Here is an 18,886-nt window from a genome sequence, read left to right as displayed (position 1 = left end):
CTCATTCTCTTGAGGGGCCTCCAAAGTCAGCCCTTCCTTTCCACACCCTTATCACTGCTTTCCTATCTGCCTCTCCTGGAGCTGCTCGGCTTTCCCCTTATATGGCCAGGTGAGGCAATGGTGAGTATAAGCTTGGGACACTAGAACCCTGATTAGTTAGGCATGTAATCTACATCCCTGGAGGGGTTGCAGGGGGCGGCTGTGTGTAGGGATAGGGAGCCAGGTGAGTCTCTTGAAGTGAGATCAAATCAACTAGTTAAACCAGTCTTGTGTGTGTGACACATGTTGGGGGTGAAGCTCTGCCTTTCTGCCCTGGGCCAGTTCTAATTGGTGAGGGACGCGCCCTAAGTGCAGCCAGCCCAAGCTTTGTTGCAGAAGTCTAGCTGGCGGAGCGGAGGGGGTGGAAGAAACTCAGGCCGCCTTTGGAAAGGGACTATGCCTGCCTGTAAGGGTGTATGGTGTCCTTTGCATTCTTCATGAACAAGGAACTTGCTTGCGTAGGGAGTGGCAACTGTTCAAAGTCCATGCTGAGTAATGAACAAAGCTATCGCATGGGGCTTTTGCTCTACGCTTGGCAAAGGCAGATGCCTTTCCAGTAAAAGCAAAACATTCTCGGCGTAGGAGCAGGGAGAGCAAATCCCAGAATGAGAAACAGGTGAACGAAACACAGACCTGGAGCTTTTTCCCTCTGTTTTGAAATCCTCCAGTTTGCAAAAAAAAAAAATCTCAAGGCGGTCACTAAAACCCCAGTCTTGTTACAGTCTTCCCCTGGCCCCTCTTTTTGATTGCTGTATTGCAAGCAAAGGGTGTGAGTGTTGCGCTTCCTTCCTGGCCACTGGACTACTTGCCAAGTGGAACAGATGCTGCTGTTAACTTAAATGCTATCAGGATCCAAAGGTACGCTGCTGTAAAACTCTCACCCACCAAGGAAAAGGTGTCTGGGGCATATAAATTCAAGTGTATGGAAGCTATGCACAGCCAGCACCTTTACCTTCTGCTAATTTAGGGAAGGGGGCATCCTGACCCCTTGACCATTGGGTGTCCTTCTCAACCCACACCTGCACAAGTTGGAGTTTACTAAGCTTCCTGATTCCCACCCCACATTGATGCCCATCCTTCTCTCTCTTAAGGGTTATAACTATGGCTGCTAATTAAATTCATGGTTAAAAGATTCGCCCAGCCCCACCTGTATCCAAGGTATAGGCACATGCCAGCAAGTCCATGGCGTGCCAGCTCCTGATCACGTGCAGAATCTCTGTTGTCCTGCTAGAGCAATTTTCTAGCCTTGTGACTTTGGACAGAGTCATGTTTCTAACTCTGGCAGAAATGTGAGAGGGGGCTGAGGACGTCCAGCATCTGGCAGCATCTAGTCCTGTGACTGTAATTCATTTTAACCGTTTTAACTTTAGATTGTGGTAACCCCTCCCTGGGACCTGGCGTGATGGTGGTGGTGGTAGTAGTAATATTAAAAATATGGATAGGCAGGGCTAATGTACTGGCCGACACCTCTGCCCTGTGCCTCTGGCAGTGTGCAGTGACAAGGTGCTGTGAGGTGAAAGGTCATGGATGCATGGAGAATTGACCACATGGGTTAGAAGGAGCCCAGCAGTGCAGGAAGGAGCTAAGATGCTAACTAGAAGTTGACCTTCAAGCTAGGAAAAGCTTTAACAAAGAAGTGGGTCTTGAGAAGGGTCCATGTGTCAAAGCAAAGGGGTTCAGTGAATAAAAAGAGGAAGGCTATTGGAAGAATAAGGGGCATTTGGGACATGTGGGGCAATACATCCAAGTTTGGCAATGATTAAGGTGGCTAGCCTTCATACTTCCCATTTTCAGGTGTACGCCTTTTTTAAAAGTAAAAGCATAAAGAAGTCTTATGAAGAACATGATTGAAAGTGGAGAAAGAAGAAAACAGAGGTGTGTTTTTCAACAATGCTTACCAGGAAAGAGTTTGTTTAGTCTTCTTGCAACTTCTTCCCTCTTCCACTTTTGTGTGTGTGTATCTGTGTGTTGCTATGTTGCAGCGGAAGCACTGTAGTTCAATAGCTGAGCACATTCCTTACATGCAGAAGTTCCAGGTTCAGTTGTTGGCATCTCCAGATAGACTTGAGCAAAGCCCCTTCCTGAAACCCTGGCCTGGAGAGGTTGGTTCCAGTCAATGTAAGCCAGTAGCTTTCAAGATGTTGTTGAACTCCTCGTTCCCATCAGCCCCAGGCAGCATGGCCAAGATCAGGGATGATGGAAGTTGTAGTCCCAACAACATCCAGAGGGCCATAGGTTCCTCACCACTGATGGAGACAATACTGAGCTAGATTGACCAATGGTTTGACTTGATATAAAACCACTTCCTGTGTTCTGTCTTGTGTGCACAAGAACTTGGAAGGAAAGTCCCGAAGTGCTACTGAATGATGTGCTTACTGAACGTGTCCATTTATGCATGATCAGAGTGTGGTTTTGGATTTCTACCCATAACTGGTGATGGTTAGCTGCTAGCCACACTTCTATCCCCCTTTTTAATTCAGGATCTTTTGGGATCTCTTCCTGACTTCATTCTCTTTCCTCACAATTTATTTTCAGTGGTGGCTTCAGAAATGGTTATTTTGAAAAATCAAATACTTCTACTTGGGGAGTTACCAGAAAGTAAAGCTTCTTCACTTTGTTGCAGGGTGTGAGCAAGCGCTTCCTGTTAGTTTCTGTCTTTGGAACTGGGGAGACATTGAGAGTTGTGCTGGTTGAGGATAATGGAAGGTGTATTCCAAAAACATATGGAACGCCCCAGGTTGGCAAAGGTTGATGTAGAGAGCTGTTAGCCCACAAAAGCTGAATATTGCAAAATAGAGTTACTTAATGCCTGTAAAACAGTTATTTAATGCCCGTATATGGGGGGGGGTGTTCTGCAGTTGATTTGAAGACAGGGGACTCCTTGGACGAGTGTCAAGTTTTAAGTACAGTATCAAGTTATAGGATGGGCTGGAGAAGGTGTGCAGGGATTGCTGACAATTGTCAAACACGTGACCATCTGGGAAGATTATTTTATTACAATTAGGAATTGCTCTCTTGAAGCAATTCATATTCCCCCATTCTCTCTGTATCTTTCTATATGTGATGGGGTGTGTGTGTGTGTGTGTGTGTGTGTGTGTGTGTGTGTGTGTGTATATATATGTGTATAACATAACAGATAAAACAATTGCATATAAACACAGTTTAAACAACAACAGTTATAATTATAATTATAAAAACAGTTTAAGACTGCCGCGTACAGCAAAACAATTCCAATCCAGGACAGATACTAACTGGGATAAAGTCTTTGGTATGCTTGTTGAAAGATAATAATCTGAGGAATGTGTTCTGAAGTAGAAGGCTGCAAGAAATTCTATATTTTAGCAACCTTTTAGCAGTTGAAAGCAGAACCAGCTTATCATATATATGCATCTGGCTTAATTATTTTGTGCCAGTGCTGTTCCTTTTGGTTACAAATATTTTGGGACCAACTTGTGGTGCCTCTTTAAATGTCTGTTGCATGTGCTAACCTCCCACTGCTTCCTCTCTTTTCCCTCCTCCAGTTAAGATACATCCTTTCATTAAGAGGGCAGTGTTGGGCCTAAGTTTTTGAAATGATTAGGGTTACGCCTTTGGAGCTTTATTTGAGCTGAATCTATGGCCATCCAGATGTTGTGCCTGCATCAGCCCCGGCCAGTAGTCAGGGATGATGAGAGTTATCCTGCTTGGATAAACAGGCCTGGAATGGCAAATATAACTAGGGACGTAGGAAGCTGTTTTGTACTGAGTCAGGCCAATAGTTCTTCTAGCTCAGTATTGTCTACACTGGCTGGCAGCAACTGCCTGGGATTTCAGGCAGGGATCTCTGCCAGCCCTAACTTGAACCTGGGACCTTCTGCAAGTAAAGCAGATGCTCTTCCACTGAGCTATGGCCCTGTCTCAGCTGACTTGCAGCGGCAACATTTATATGCTGCCCATGTGGCTGGGCTGCCCCAGCCACTCTGGGCGGCTTCCAACTAATTGTAAAGCCACAGTAAAATAATCAAACATTAAATACTTCCCTATCCCCGGCTACCTCCAGATGTCTTCTAAAAGTCATCTGACAGGAGGATCTTCCGCTGGTTGGGTGCAACTGAGAAGGCCCTCAGAGCTGGAGCTCAGTGTTCATGCTGAATGATTGGGGTGGAGACACCTCCCTAAGGCCTTGTATACTTGAAGTAGTAAGAAAATGCTGGTTGATAGTTTGCTTTCTGGGTTGTGAGGCACTTGGGAACTCTATTACTGTGTGTTCATAGCTGTATCAGCATCCATGAGTGTTAGGTAAAAGGTAAAGGACCCCTGGACGGTTAAGTCCAGTCAAAGGTAACTATGGGGTATGGTGCTCATCTCGTTTTTGGGCCAAGGGAGCCGGTGTTTGTCCACAGACAACTTTCCAGGTCATGTGGCCAGCATGACTAAACCGCTTCTGGGGCAACAGAACCCTGTGACGGATGTCAGAACACATGGAAATGCCGTTTACCTTCCCGCTGCCTGTTTATCTACTTGCAATGACGTGCTTTCAAACTGCTAGGTTTTGTATGCCTTTTAGGTGGTGGTAGGCAACTGTCTCCCGCTTTCTTTTTTTTTTTTTTAAATGCATTTTTATTGAAGTTATACACAAAAAACAGATATATATGAAAATACAGAGAAAAAATTACAAAGAAAAAAAAGAAAAAAGAAAAAAACCACACATCCGAAAAAAGAAAGACACACAATCTGAACTTCCCTCCATCCTTTTGATAAGTATCAAATATCTCCTTCCATTACGTATTTGATTTTCAATCTATAGTCTTAAATTCACTCGCTGGTCGTATTGTTCTAACCCCGTCAATTCACTTTAAGCATTTATTCCAATATATTTCCAAAATTTACTCCAATTTTTCAGAAATTTCTGTTCATCCTGATCTCTTATTTTACTTGTTAGTTTGTCAAGCTCAGCATAGTTTACCATTCTAATCTGCCAGTCCTTTATGTTGGGGATGGTTTCCACTTTCCAATATTGTGCCAACATAATTCTCGCTGCTGTGGTGGCGTAGAGGAATATCGTCCTATCTTCCTTTTTAATTTCTTTATCCATCATTCCCAACAGGAAGGCTTCAGGCCTCTTGGGAAAGGTATACTTAAATATTTTTTTAAGTTCATTATAAATTAATTCCCAAAAGCCTTTCACCTTTTTACATGTCCACCATAAATGATATAGGTCACCCTCCACCTCGCCACATTTCCAGCATCTCTTATCCTTTAATCTATACATTTTGGCCAATTTCACAGGGGTGTGGTACCATCTATATAGCATCTTCCAGATATTTTCTCTCAATGCCATACATGCTGTGAACTTTATGTTACAATTCCAAACTTCTATCCACCTTTCAAAATCAATGTTGTAACCAAAGTCAATTGCCCATTTAATCATTGCCTCCTTCACCTCCTCATCTTTTGTGTACCACTCTAGTAATATATCATAAATTCTAGACAGGGTTTTATTTTTGCCTTCTATTACTTCTATACTAAATTTTGATTTTTTATCATCAAAACCCGCCTTCCTCTTATCCTCTTTTAACAAATCATTCACCTGGTGGTATTGCAGCCAACCAGTGAATAAATTTTTTATTTCTTCATAAGGTCTGAGTTTGGGCCCTTGGTCAGTTTTTCTTAACATTTCTTCATAGGTGGCGTTTATCTCCTCCATATTTATTTTCTTAATCGTTAAGGCCTCTATTGGTGAAATCCACCATGGGGTCTTTCTTTCGAGGAGGTTTTTGTTCCTTTCCCATGCTTGATATAATGGCCCCCTAAAAATATGATCTAAGAAACTCTTGTGAACTTTCACTTTCCCATACCAAAGGTACGAATGCCATCCGTACCAATTATTAAAGCCTTCCAGGTCCAGTAGCTCTCTATTCTCCAGTTTTATCCAATCTTTTACCCAATATATACAAGCCGCTTCATAGTATAAACTTAGGTCCGGGAGAGAAAAACCCCCTCTTTCTTTTTTGTCTATCAAAATTTTCATTTTTATCCGTGACCTTTTCCCCTGCCAAATATACTTTGCCAAGGCTCTCTGCCACTCTTTACATTGTTTTAGGCCTTTAAGTATGGGGATGGTTTGGAATAAAAATAACATTCTAGGCAGAATGTTCATTTTAACAACAGCTATCCTCCCCAAAAAGGAGAGTTTCATCCTCCCCCAAATTTCCATGTCTTTCTTTATACTCCTCCAGGTGGCATCGTAATTATCCTTGTATAAATTTATGTTCTTAGCTGTAACCCAGATCCCAAGATATTTCACTTTCTTAGCTACCGCAATTTTGGTCTTTCTTTCTAGATCTATCACTTCTTCCTTTGTTAAATTTTTAACTAACATTTTGGTTTTGTTTTTATTTACCTTAAGTCCTGCCACGGCTCCAAATTCGTCAATTTTTTGTAAAGCTTCTTTTACGCTGTTTTTTGGGTCTTCTAAGGTTAGTACAATGTCATCTGCGAAGGCCTTGATTTTGTATTCCCTCTTTCCTACCCTGACTCCTGTGACTTCTGTTGCCCCCCTCAGTCTCTCGTTTAGTATTTCTAATACTGTTATAAACAATAGAGGGGACAGGGGGCAGCCTTGTCTAGTTCCTTTATATATACTAAAATATTCTGTTGTGGTGTTGTTTATTACCAATTTTGCCTTCTGTTCCTTATATATAGCTTCTATGCCTTTTCTAAATTTCTCTCCCATTCCCATCATTTCCAAACTTTTCTTCAAGAAATCCCACGAGATGTTATCAAACGCTTTCTCAGCATCTATGAATACCAAGGCCGCTTGTCTATCTATACTCATATCCAAATATTCAATAATGTCTATCAAGTTCCTTACATTGTCCCTTAGTTGTCTCCCTGGGAGGAAGCCTGTTTGATCTTTATGTATTCTGTTGTTCAAAACCTTTTTTAGTCTTTCTGCCATTATATCTGCAAATAGCTTGTAATCATTATTTAGTAGTGAAATTGGCCTATAGTTTTTCACTTCCAAAGTATCTGCCTCTTTTTTGGGAATCAAAGTAATATATGCTTCCTTCCAGGTATTCGGGATCCTTCCTTCCTTTAATATATTATTCATCACTTCGCCTAACACTGGGGATATTTGGTTACTTAGTGTTTTATAATATTTGGCTGAGAGCCCATCTGGGCCTGGCACTTTCCCGTTTTTCATCTTTTTAATCGCCTTCTTTATCTCTTCTTGGGTAATTTCCTGGTCTAATATCTCTTTTTCTTCTTTTGGGATTTGTTTTAAATGATGTTCTTGCAAAAACTGCTCTATTTCTTGTTTTGTTTCCTTTCCTCTTTTATATAAGTCCTTATAATATTTTTGAAATATCTTCCTTATTTCTTTTGGCTCTTCCACAATCCTTTCTCCTTCCCTTATCTTACTAATCGTATTTTGTTTTCTTCTTTCTCTTATTTGCCACGCCAAATATTTGCCTATCTTGTTTGCGGATTCAAATGTCCTCTGGTTCATCATTTTAATTTTCCATTCTACCTCTTGATCAATTATTGTAGAAAGTTTAGCTTGTAATATCTTTATATTCTGTTTTGCGATCTCCTCACTGGGGTTGATGGTTAATTTTTTTTCATTTTCCATAATCTGTGTTAGGATCTGTTCCTTTAACTCTTTTTCTTTTCTTACTTGGCTGTTTTTCTGTATTAAAAAGCCCCTCATAACTGCCTTTCCTGCGTCCCACACCGTCTCTATAGCAGTTTCCCCGTTTAGATTCCATTTAAGGTAATCTTCTATTGTCTCTATTGCCTTATTTACAGTCTTCTGATCATTAAATAGAAATTCATTCATTCTCCATCTAGTTGTTTTAATATCCTTGCCTTTCAGCTCACTGTAAACCGCATTATGATCAGATAATGGGTTCTAGGCCAAGTAACTGCCTTGCATGCTATGTTAGTTATCCCAATTACACAGCACGCTGGAGCACAAAATACCTGTTCAGATAAGTGCACTTAACCTGGCCACTTTTTAAGCCAGCAGTTTCAGCAGTGAAAAGGCCACCGTAGGTGCAATGATTTTCAGCGAGTCCCAATCTAGATTGGAGTATGTTCTGGATCAAGCCTCCCTCCTGCTGCCTCCCCCCCCCCCAATAAAAAATAAAAATAAAACTGACCATACTTAAGTGCATTTGTTTTAAAGAGGTGACTTGATGTATATTCTGGCACTCGGGCACTAGATTTGGAAAATGGAGGGAAGGACCTAAGGAAAATATAAACCTGCCTTTTGATAGTGTGCCTTACTACTTTTAGGGGACAGGGGGCATGTATCAAGTTGCTTTTCCTGTGTTATTGTTTATATGTGGGTGGTTTGAAAAGTACTTGCATGGGGGCAACTCCTCCTCTGGAACTGGCTCATCTCCCAAGGCAAGTTTCTTCTCCAAGGTAGCTGCAGTCCTTACATGGACTTAGGAACTGCAACAACTAGCTTTTCCAGTTCTCCTACAAGCAGGTAGGATGCCAAAAGAGCTCCTGGAATGGTGAGTTAATGAGTTGTTCTAAATCGTCACAAAATATCTAATATTGGTTGTGCTTCTTGTTGTGCCAGATAGCCACAGTTAAGCTCTAGAAATCAGATTGGGGCTTCTTAAGCAGCAATTTACATTTACTTACATGAGGCCCATAATAAGAGAGTGAACTAGCCCAGGAAATGTCTAGAGCCGATCCCATTTGGGAAGGATGTAGTAGGAAGGCTTCTGAGATTGCTCAGATTTCATCTTGGCTTGCATGCATTTTGTTCATTAGCCTGTGTGGAGGAAGTGAGGGCGGTATCTTGTGCCTCCTTGCAAATGGAGCCCACAGAAATGTTTAACTTTGGGCATTGGCCTCTGCAGGATGCATGAGTTCACTGAAATCCTACCTGTGTACACATGCCGTATGTGTTTTGCTAGGGCTCTATTGTAGCAGGGCAGAGGGAAAAAGTGCATTTATGGGTAGGAGAGGCAGCAATAAGTATTCATGTTTGCATTTGCCTTTAATGCAATGTCTGCAGCTGTTCATAGTTTCCAACTACAACTTAAACTGTATTTAGAGATCTAGAAAGTAAGTAGTCCAGCTTGGGGGTTGCATGGCTTTTAACTCTTTTTTTTATATAATAATATTTATTAGTTTTCCAACAAATTGAACACAACACTACAAAAAACCAAAAAAGAAAAAACATACAATAATACAATACAATACAATACAAAAACAACAACAACTGCAAAACACTAACATACAACTAACAAAACAAAACAAAAACCATTTAAAACACAGTCCAATTTCAATATCTTATCTTTCTTTCACTAATTTCCACGACCTCCTCACACCTCCCTTTTTATATTCCACTTCTATTAATTGTTTCAGCAGTTCCTTTCCATCTTCCTCTGTTTTCTATCCTATAATTGACTTAACACATTCTAACCTTATTTTTCCCTTTAATGGCTTTTAACTCTTGAAGGTACTAGAAACTTCACATGATCCTCTGGTGTTGTGGGATCAGACTTGTGAATATGCTAGCATGAATGCACTTTGCTGAATTGAGAACATGGCCTTGAGTTGTTGTGTATGAAAGCATCAAAGCAAAAAGGCAAATCCAGAAGTATATATACCAGGCTTCCAGCCCTTGGGGCTGTGGTGAACCAAACCCTGAGAACTTGCAGTTTCTCTTACGTATGGAGTGTCTGATCAGAAGTCCATTTGTTACAGGGAACACTTGCCCTTTCAAGCAGCATTATACAAGTTCCAGTCAGCTGAATATCTGGCAGAGCATTATGTGAGGAGAGCGTGTCTGTTGGTGGAAACACTTGTTTTGTCATTTTAAACTGCAATGTCGGATTTGGGGTGCTTCATTTATTGTCTCTGACCAGTCCCATCTCTGATAATTTCAAGATCTCTAATGGTACCTTGCCTTTCAGGCTGCTTTTTTGGTCCCAGAAGTCCATTGTAGCATCTAAGTGCGAGTTAGAATGTGAGTTGTCCAGGTGTGTTTGTACTGGGCCATGACAGCCTTGCAAACAACTTTTGCAATTCTTCTGGGTGGGAGAGATATTCAGGGTGTGGGTGTGTGTATGAGAGAGAGAGAGAGATTCAGGGAAGTTTGTGGAGGAGTTCTATGTCTGTGCAGTAATGGTTGTACAGTGGTACCTCGGGTTAAGTACTTAATTTGTTCTGGAGGTCCGTACTTAACCTGAAACTGTTCTTAACCTGAATCACCACTTTAGCTAATGGGACCTGCTGCTGCTGTGCCACCGGAGCACGATTTCTGTTCTCATCCTGAAGCAAAGTTCTGAACCTGAAGCACTATTTCTGGGTTAGCGGAGTCTGCAACCTGAAGCGTCTGTAACCCGAGGTACCACTGTAATCACAATTACATGTGATGGTTGCTAGCACTGTGTTCCGTGTATTAGTGGCAACTTGTTCTGTGGCTGATAGTTTTGTGTATTAGTGGCTACAAATGCTGTGTTGAACAAAAAGGCCATCTCTTTCAGATCCTACTTACGGGCATGTCCGTCTGCCTGGGGTAATAAATGGACCTCTGGAATAGATGGATCTTTGAGCCAGCTGGTCAGTTCTGACATAAATTTCATGTTGACCTTTTGCAGTGCAAGATGAATTTGATGCTTTTCTATCAGTTGAGAGGAAACACAGCAGCAAGCAAGGAGGAATATCTTCTTCTTCACTGTGTTCAAAAGTCTTTGTTACATAGAAAAGCACACACTGGCTGAACAGCTGTGGAGGCAGAGCCACAACCAACCTGGCTTTTGGGGGAACATATGCTCATCCCAGCCAGAAGTGAGGCTTGAGGATCATGGCACATGGGTGTGGTCCTGGAGAATGACACCACACTGCTCTTTCCGAGGCATAGGAATCAGCATCATGAACTCTGAGTTGGCAAGCATTTTGGCGACTGAAATCTTGGTTTAAGGCAGTGTTTCCCAACCACTGTTCCGCGGCACACTAGTGTGCCGCGAGATGTTGCCTGGTGTGCCGCGAGATGTTGCCTGGAGGGAGGCGGGCGAGTCGGGCGGCGAGAGGCGCGGCGGCGACGAGGAGAGGCCGCCCAGCGCGGGGCTCTCGCCGTCTGCCTGCCTGGCTGCCTGCGAGCTCGGCGGGCAGTGCCTCCGTCCGCAGCGCCCGCCTCGCGGCTCTCATTCCCTGCCCCTGCCAAAGCTCACCCAGCCAAGCCGCGCTCTCCTTCCTGCCTCGCTTTGCTGCCTCCTCCCCCCCCCACCCCCAAAGCTTGGAGGTTCCCCGGCAAGGGGGAGGGAAAAAAATTGAAACTTACACTTTCGTGCGTCCCTCCCGGCGTGACACTGCGCGCTGACGTCACGGGGCTGTAATGGTGGTGTGCCTCGAGATTTTTTTCATCAAACAAGTGTGCCTTTGCCCAAAAAAGGTTGTGAAACACTGGTTTAAGGAGCCATTTGGCACCTAGCTTATATATCACATTTTCTAATACTGCCCTGAGTACTTGGTAATGCAGTATAAATATATTTTGCATTAAACAGGCTGGGGAAACGTCATGTATAACTTGTCAAGAGCCGGATAAAAAGGGGGAAGGATCCGAGGTTCCCTTTCTTAAAGGAATCCTGAGTTTCCAACCTTTTATCAGAGTGTTTGTCAGGTTCTGTAAGGTACATTTATTTGAGTACAAAGGAGAGAACCATGGCCCACATCTGGCTGGTGGAGCAGTGCTCTCCACTCACCAATCCAGATCGCAAAACAAGCAAAATATGCTAGCAGACTTCTTTCTTCCTAGCGTAGAGTATGCCAGACCCTAAGCAGAATGTGTTTGCTTGTTGATGTCACACACGGTTGCTGTCTAGACACAGGGAAACTAGGTGTTATTACTTAACACAGTGCTCACTGTACTTCCATGGGCCAAATCCCTAGCATCAATATTGGGTAATGCAGTTTGGCTTATAAAATGGAGCATGGAGAGCTGCAGATCAAACCATCTGAAGTGCACCAGGTTGTGAAAGGCTGTCAATAAGACATGGTTTCCCTTTTCCTTTTTTTTTTCTTCCTCCCTTTATTTAAGAGGCAGCAGTACTTGCTTGGTATACTAAAATTATCTCTCTCGTAGATAATAGCCTAGCTCTCAGTGGCTCAGTTCACATGGAACACTAAACCACAACCAGACCCAATTTATAAACTCATTTGTCTGGAGTGAGACAAACCACAAGCCTGGGTTCAGATGTGATGCAGTACCAAGCCATAGCTTGGCTCTGGGTAGCATGTCAGTTGGAGGACAGGGGAAGGAGTGCAGCAGCTGTGGTCTCTCCAGGACCTCTCTTGGCTCACATATTCATACTAAGGCATGAACTGGTGAACCAGGTCTGTATGTTTCAGGCTTGAGGTGTTTCTATTTTAAAGTACATTGAGGAGACCCTGGGGATGTCTAGGCATCCCGCTCTTGTGATGAAATAGTGTACAGTGGTACCTCGGGTTACATACGCTTCAGATTACATACGCTTCAGGTTACAGACTCCGCTAACCCAGAAATAGTACCTCGTGTTAAGAACTTTGCTTCAGGATAAGAACAGAAATCGTGTGGCGGCAGCGGGAGGCCTCATTAGCTAAAGTGGTGCTTCAGGTTAAGAACAGTTTTAGGTTAAGAACGGACCTCCGGAACGAATGAAGTATGTAACCAGAGGTACCACTGTATAGTACAGTGGTGCCTTGGTTCCCGAACGGCTTAGTTGTCGAACAAATTGGCTCCCGAATGCCGCAAACCCGGAAGTAAGTATTCCGGTTTGCGAATGTTTCTCCGAAGCCGAACGTCCGACCCGGCTTCCGCTTGAGTGCAGGAAGCTCCTGCAGCCAATCTGAAGCTGTGCCTTGGTTTTCGAATGGTTTTGGGAGTCAAACGGAGTCCCGGAACAGATTAAGTTCAAGAACCTCCGTACCACTGTAGAGGATAGATTTGAATCCAAGCAACCTTTGTGGGGCAAGACAGGCTCCTCCATCGGAGGAGTGATCTACTGGGATCACTGCTTGCTCCACTTGGGGGTGTTGGTTATACAGTGGAATGCTGATGATGTACTTGAAGTAGGCTTGGGACTGCCCAGAAGATTTTATTTTTATTTTTTTAAAAAAATAATATTTTTTATTAACTTTTCAATTTCACCATTTCAAATAAACATTTTACAAACTTCAAAATATCCAGTGACTTCCCGTCTTCTCTTTTCATGGTTCATTTTACATATCATACATCCATGCATATTTTACTATAGCCATTGCCAGAAGATTTTCGACAGCAGCCCTAGAAAGAAAAAACGGGAGTGTTTCTTGGACTCTTCCAGGCCTTGGGTGCATCCTTGCTGCGGAACTGCAGAGAAAGATTATAGGGTGGAGGCCATGGGATGGCAAAGCACTAAACTGTTTAAAGCAAACTAACAATCTCCTCTGGGTCAAAGTCCAACTGGTGCCAAGATGTCTGAACCGAAGTGAAAAAAGTTCAGTTGTCAAATAAGCAATTCCTAACATGTGACTAAAAATATGACTCAGTGAGAAGTGGTGTGTCCTCTTGTTGTAGCCCAGAGTGTTGTGACACAAGTTTACATCTAAATTTCTTCTGAAAGCATAACAACTGCATATTCAGGAACTGTAGCCATTCAGCACAAAACATTTAAGGCTGAATTAATCTAATGGCGATTCCACAAACTTGTTATTCCTCATGTTCTCGCAAACCACATTTCCGTAACTGATGGTCTTCTAGAAAGGCTACTTTTTCTGGATGCTACCAGTAAATGACTAATGAGGTGCATCTCTTGCCTGCCTGCTTAATTGTAGCATCCAGTTAATGGAGCAACAGTGCTTTTTTGGGTTTTAATTTCACATTGGGGCTTGCGCATAGGACTGTTTAGTGGGCAAGAAAGACTTGGGCAAAGATGTGAGTGGAGCTGTTGGATGACTGCAAAATACAGTTTGTGTCTTCCAGATAATGGTCATGGGATTGTGCTGCTTTTCTTTGCACTATTATGAATCTCTCCAAAGAGATCCCCCCTGCCTCAGATTGTCAGTGCCCATGGCCTTGTATGTAAATCATTTATAGGGCCTGGTGTTGTGTGTCACCAGCACCGTGGGAAAGTGGGTTGAGGCGAGATCTGTCTTGGAGGCCAGACTAGTCCAAGCACGCCGTCCCTACCTTGATTTCCCCACCCCCTGGGATTTTTTTCTTTTTTTAAAAAAATATACAGTTATGACGTGCTTGGACAAGGCTTTCCTGAGGTGGGATGTTAAGTGCTGGAGGAAGCTGTTTGCTCTGTATCTACCTTCCGTCAGTCATAGAGTACCAAGATCTTAATACTAGTTGGCCCACTGAGTTGGCAACTTGTGTGCAGAATAGTTCTATTTGTGTTTTCCCAATTTCTGTGTGCCTTGTTAGCTGTCTTTTGGAAGGTTATCTTGTGAGCCAGAAATCTCCTAAACCACATTTATTCCCTGTAATCCAGTTGGGCAAACCTGAGCTTTCTTCTCCATTGTAGCAGTTCTATACCAGTTAATGTGACCATTCTATTTTAAGAAGTGCTTTTGTAAACCACTTGTAATTCCACTTTGGGAGAAATGGTGGAATGGTTCATTGTAGTCTTTTCCAACTCCAGCCAGGCAGTTGTAGTCCAAAGTGTCTAGAGGGGTGTGGAAATAGGCACAGTGTGTGTTTTTTTAAAAAAATGAATAAATACTGGTTTGATTATAGATCCTTCTTTACATGCCTCTTGTGCTTTGTTCCTTTATTTTTTAAAATCACACATATATTGAATCCCCTTTCTGCTGTCTCTGCAGCCTTTCCCCTCCTGCTTCCTTGCTGTTGGTGGCTGGGCTGCTTCTTCCATGATTTTCTGCACTTAGACCAAGCTGTGCCTTAGCCAATCAGTTCAGACCGGCCTTCCTTCACAGGTGTGTATGGTGTGAAAAATCAATCTTAAATGTAATTTTTGTTCTCTTCCATTATGGGTGGCGGGCTCTATTTTTCTCTTGAACTGACCATTTAAAATTTTTGGAATTTCCTCCCATGGTAAGGAGATCAAAAGCCCGCAGGTAGAGTACAAATGTGGGCATTAACTCCCTCCTGCCTCCCCAATTCCAACCACACTTTTGTGCATGGGTTGCTTTAAAAGCCAAACACAGCTTTATGGATTTATTAAGTAGATTCTGTCTCAAGTCATTCCTGTTGGGCCTATGCCTGTGCCCTGTTCTCTAGCACAGTGGCATATGATTTGCAGAACACCTTGCTCCCCTTTCCCATCTTGTTAGCCATGAAACGATTGCTGACAACCACATTAAAGGCTGTAGCTCCACCACCTGCGGTTTTCAGCTGATAAAAGGTGGTAAAGGAAACAGCTCTTGGAGGGAAATGGCTTGAAGGAATATCTTGCACTTTGGAGATAGATTTCACTGTAAAATAAGTTTGAGGGTTTTAAGAAGCTGTACTGCTTCCCAACCCTTTACTGCTTAAATGCCATTCACATATGTAATGTTGCAGCCAAGGAAATGCACGCTGTGTCCTCAAAATACCTTGGGCAGATTTAACCAGATAAGACAGAGCTCTGCTGTCTCCATGGTGGTAGCAACGTTCTAGATGTGTATTGTTGATGAGCATTTGACAACCACATATGGCCAGACATATTCTATGTACACATGGGTGTATTATATGGAATGTCGCTGTTTCCCATCATGTGTTTGAAGAAGCCATTAACCCTGGAGCTTTGGAAAAATGAGAGTGAGTTGCATCCTTCTCTGCCCACCTTTCTGGTCCTGGCTCTTGGTATCTTTCTGCCCAATATATAATCACTGTGTTGGTAGGTCACAAAGCAACCAAACTTGGCCTCCCCCAGCTTGGTGCCTTCCAGATGTTTTGGACTACAACTGCCATTAGCCCCAACTAGCATGGCCAACAATTGTGGTTGATGGGAATTGTAGTCCAAAAACATCTGGAGGGCACCTGGTTGGGGAAGATGGAACTTAACTTCTTGTTCCCAGCTGTGACATGACATTGAGGAATTAAAGGCTATTGCACCCTGACAGGAATGCACAAGAACATAACTGACAGGCAGTTTCCTGTTTAGGAGACAAGGACCTGGGCTCTAGACAGGCCAGTCAGATCTGTAAGTGCTGATGCAGTGGAATTTGGAAATTGCAGCCATATCAAAAGGCCACATGTTAAATATGAGGCGGCTCTTGCGACGACCTCTTCAGGATTAATAGGGCAGTATTGAGGGATCGCTAAGATTTATTTACAAAAAAATCTATTCTGCCAACATTAAGGAAAAAAGCCATGACAGTGGGCAGCATAAGATGAGCCGTAAAACTATATTCAAAAAACCAATACAAAATGCATCACAAACCAGAAGATCAGCTTAGTACCTCAAATACATAATTGGATCATTTCCCAGGGGAAAGCCTGGATGAGCAGATGAGCTTTTAAGCAGGCCCCTAAATGCCAATACCGTAGGTGCCTGACTGATGTTCATTGGGGGCGCATTCCAAGGGGTTTGTGCCGCCACACTGAACAAGTCCTGGTCTTAGTAGATATGAGACAGATCTTGGGAGCATGTGGCACTACTGAGAGTGTCACTCCTGAGGATTAACAAATGGTTGCTCTGTGTTTAAAAGCCAGGGCTATTTGGACCAGTCTTGCATTACAGGAAAAACGTTAGTGCTGGATACATAGACCAAATTCCTCTTCCCTGGCCAGGGTTCCCTCTCCTATACATTAAAAAGCACACAGAGCTAAGCTTGCAAAGGCAACATATACCAGATAGCTTCCAAATAACCCACAAACTAATCTCATTTCTCCTGCTTATTGTTTCCTGCTCAGAGTGGGATTCAACCAAGTGCTTCATGTTAGAAGGGTACACCGTCCACATAACGTGAGGGATTTGTTGGGAGCAAGTGAGCTAAACTGCAGGGGAAGTATAGAAAAGGCCATAGTCAGCCTAGAGGGGAAATCGTAGCCACCCCCAATAGGGCCACGGATTAAAATCCTGAGTATTCCTATTAAAACTGTCCCTCAAACTTCTATGGGTGCCAGAAACCTGGGCCTGTCCTTCCCAGAATCTGGCCTGCACTTTTGAGGAGAGCCTGCAGAAAAGAAGCCATGAAACGTAATTTGCCATGGCCACTTCTCTCCTGAAAGAGCACCCTTGTGAATCGAATTTCCTTTTGCACTTGTTTGCCTTGGGGAGGCTAGGAGGGAGAAAATTTGTCGTCTCCTTCCCCTGCTCTGTTGATTTGTGGGAGGGGAAAATGAAGCAAAACTCGGGCCTTTTCCCAAGTTTGATTTTTTTTAAACAACGCAACAAATTCTCTCTTCTGTGACCTAAATCTTTCTCTTCTTACTTTCTCCCCAACTCTTGTGTGTGAAGTGAGGGGCTCCCTTCTCCCCTCCAGCCCCCTTTTCTGTGTGACGTCCGTTCCCTCCAACCCCGTGGCATCTCCCTGCCTTGCACCCGCCCTCCCCCCGTGCGGGGCCTTCACAACCATGGATGACTCGGAAGTGGAGTCGACTGCCAGTATACTTGCCTCCGTCAAAGAGCAGGAGGCGCAGTTTGAGAAGCTGACGCGGGCACTGGAGGAGGAGCGGCGCCATGTCTCTGCACAGCTGGAGCGCGTCCGCGTCTCCCCGCAGGATGCCAGCCAGACCATGGCCAACGGCACCCTCACCCGCCGGCACCAGGTAAAATCACCTCAGGTGAGGTGGGCAAGCGGGATGCTTGTCGGCTTCTGGACTCAAGTGGTGCCTGCTGGAGTGTCGCCTTGGTAGTGTGGCTTCTGTCGGGGATGGTTTGCGGGGCAACTTGGCCCAAGGGCTATGACATTCTGCACTTTGCATAGCTGGGTCTACAGGCCAGTGCCTGTTCAGTGGCTCACCCCACACAACAGCTCTGTTTAGGAAGTGGTGTCATGGAGAGGTTGAGCAACCAGTGTTGAGTGAGTGGCTAGATTTTGCTTTCACGGAGCCTAGTGTCATATGAAATAAAGACCACCATCCATGTTGAAGTAGAAACTGAAGTGCTTCTCCTTGGGAGACAGACCCTCCTTTATAGGAGTCCACCTCTTGGAAAGTGGTGGACTCTCCTTCATTGGAGGCTTCTAAGCAGAGGTTGGCTGGCCATCTGCCAGGGATTCTTTGGCTGTAATTCCTCCATTGTAGAGGGTTGGACTAGTTAAGCCCCAGGGTCCCTTTCAACTCTGATTCTCTCCTTCCTATTCCCATTTTAACTCCTGAAGACCAGTAGTATATCATACCATACTTAGAAGTCTGGCTCACCTATAACACTAAGCCCAAACACACTGAAGTGTGGATGAGTGAGCCTGCAGGTACTCGGAGCAAAACGTGCGGCCACTTCACATCTCTTCTAGTCCTGCTGCCGCCGCCACAGTACTAATGGTTTGGCTTATTGTGACCTTCAAGACCAGGCTCATGGTTTGCCTCACTCCAGATGAGCCATGCGTGGTAAGTCATAAACAAACCTTGGCTACAATTTGTGGTTTGGATGTAATGCTAGACCAAACCATGGCTTAACTTTGGGTAACAGCAGCAGGACAGGAGCAAACCAGCGGTGATTTTTGCCCAGAGTACCCCCAAACTCATTCCCTCATGGTTAACCATGGTTTGGCTTAGAATTAGGCTTGAAGTGGCCGGGTGTGTGCTTGTATTGATTACTGATGATTTAGAGTTCGTATCTGTGTAACGGGATGCCCAGCAGAGGAGTGGAGTTAGCTGCTGTATTGCTTTCTAGAGAACATCCTGGATATGGTGAACTTAGTGTAAAAAACAATAAGCCAGAGTTCTTTATTTAAGCTGCTGTAGAACAATCAAAACTTCCTTGCC

General features: G+C 43.7%; 1 protein-coding gene across 10 annotated transcripts in view; it reads left to right on the top strand.

Moving 5' to 3' along the window:
• CTNND1 (catenin delta 1) overlaps positions 1 to 18,886 on the top strand; it is a 62,447-nt gene that overhangs the window by 15,494 nt on the left and 28,067 nt on the right. For 6 of the 10 annotated variants that reach the window (XM_081170779.1, XM_081170776.1, XM_081170772.1 and 3 more), the window contains exons 2-3: positions 14,836 to 14,949; positions 17,418 to 17,728. The exons of 3 other annotated variants lie outside the window; for them this stretch is intronic. In XM_081170779.1, the coding sequence (XP_081026905.1) occupies positions 17,534 to 17,728 (195 nt within the window). In that variant the 5' untranslated portion in view covers positions 14,836 to 14,949; positions 17,418 to 17,533. The remainder of the gene's footprint in view (positions 1 to 14,835; positions 14,950 to 17,417; positions 17,729 to 18,886) is intronic. One more of the 10 variants, XM_081170775.1, reaches the window with a different exon arrangement.

The sequence above is a fragment of the Podarcis bocagei genome, assembly GCF_964188305.1.
Source record: "Podarcis bocagei genome assembly, chromosome: 1".
NCBI lineage: Eukaryota > Metazoa > Chordata > Lepidosauria > Squamata > Lacertidae > Podarcis > Podarcis bocagei.
Note: the sequence above shows the minus strand (reverse complement) of the source record. Positions and strands in the feature narration are given on the sequence as shown.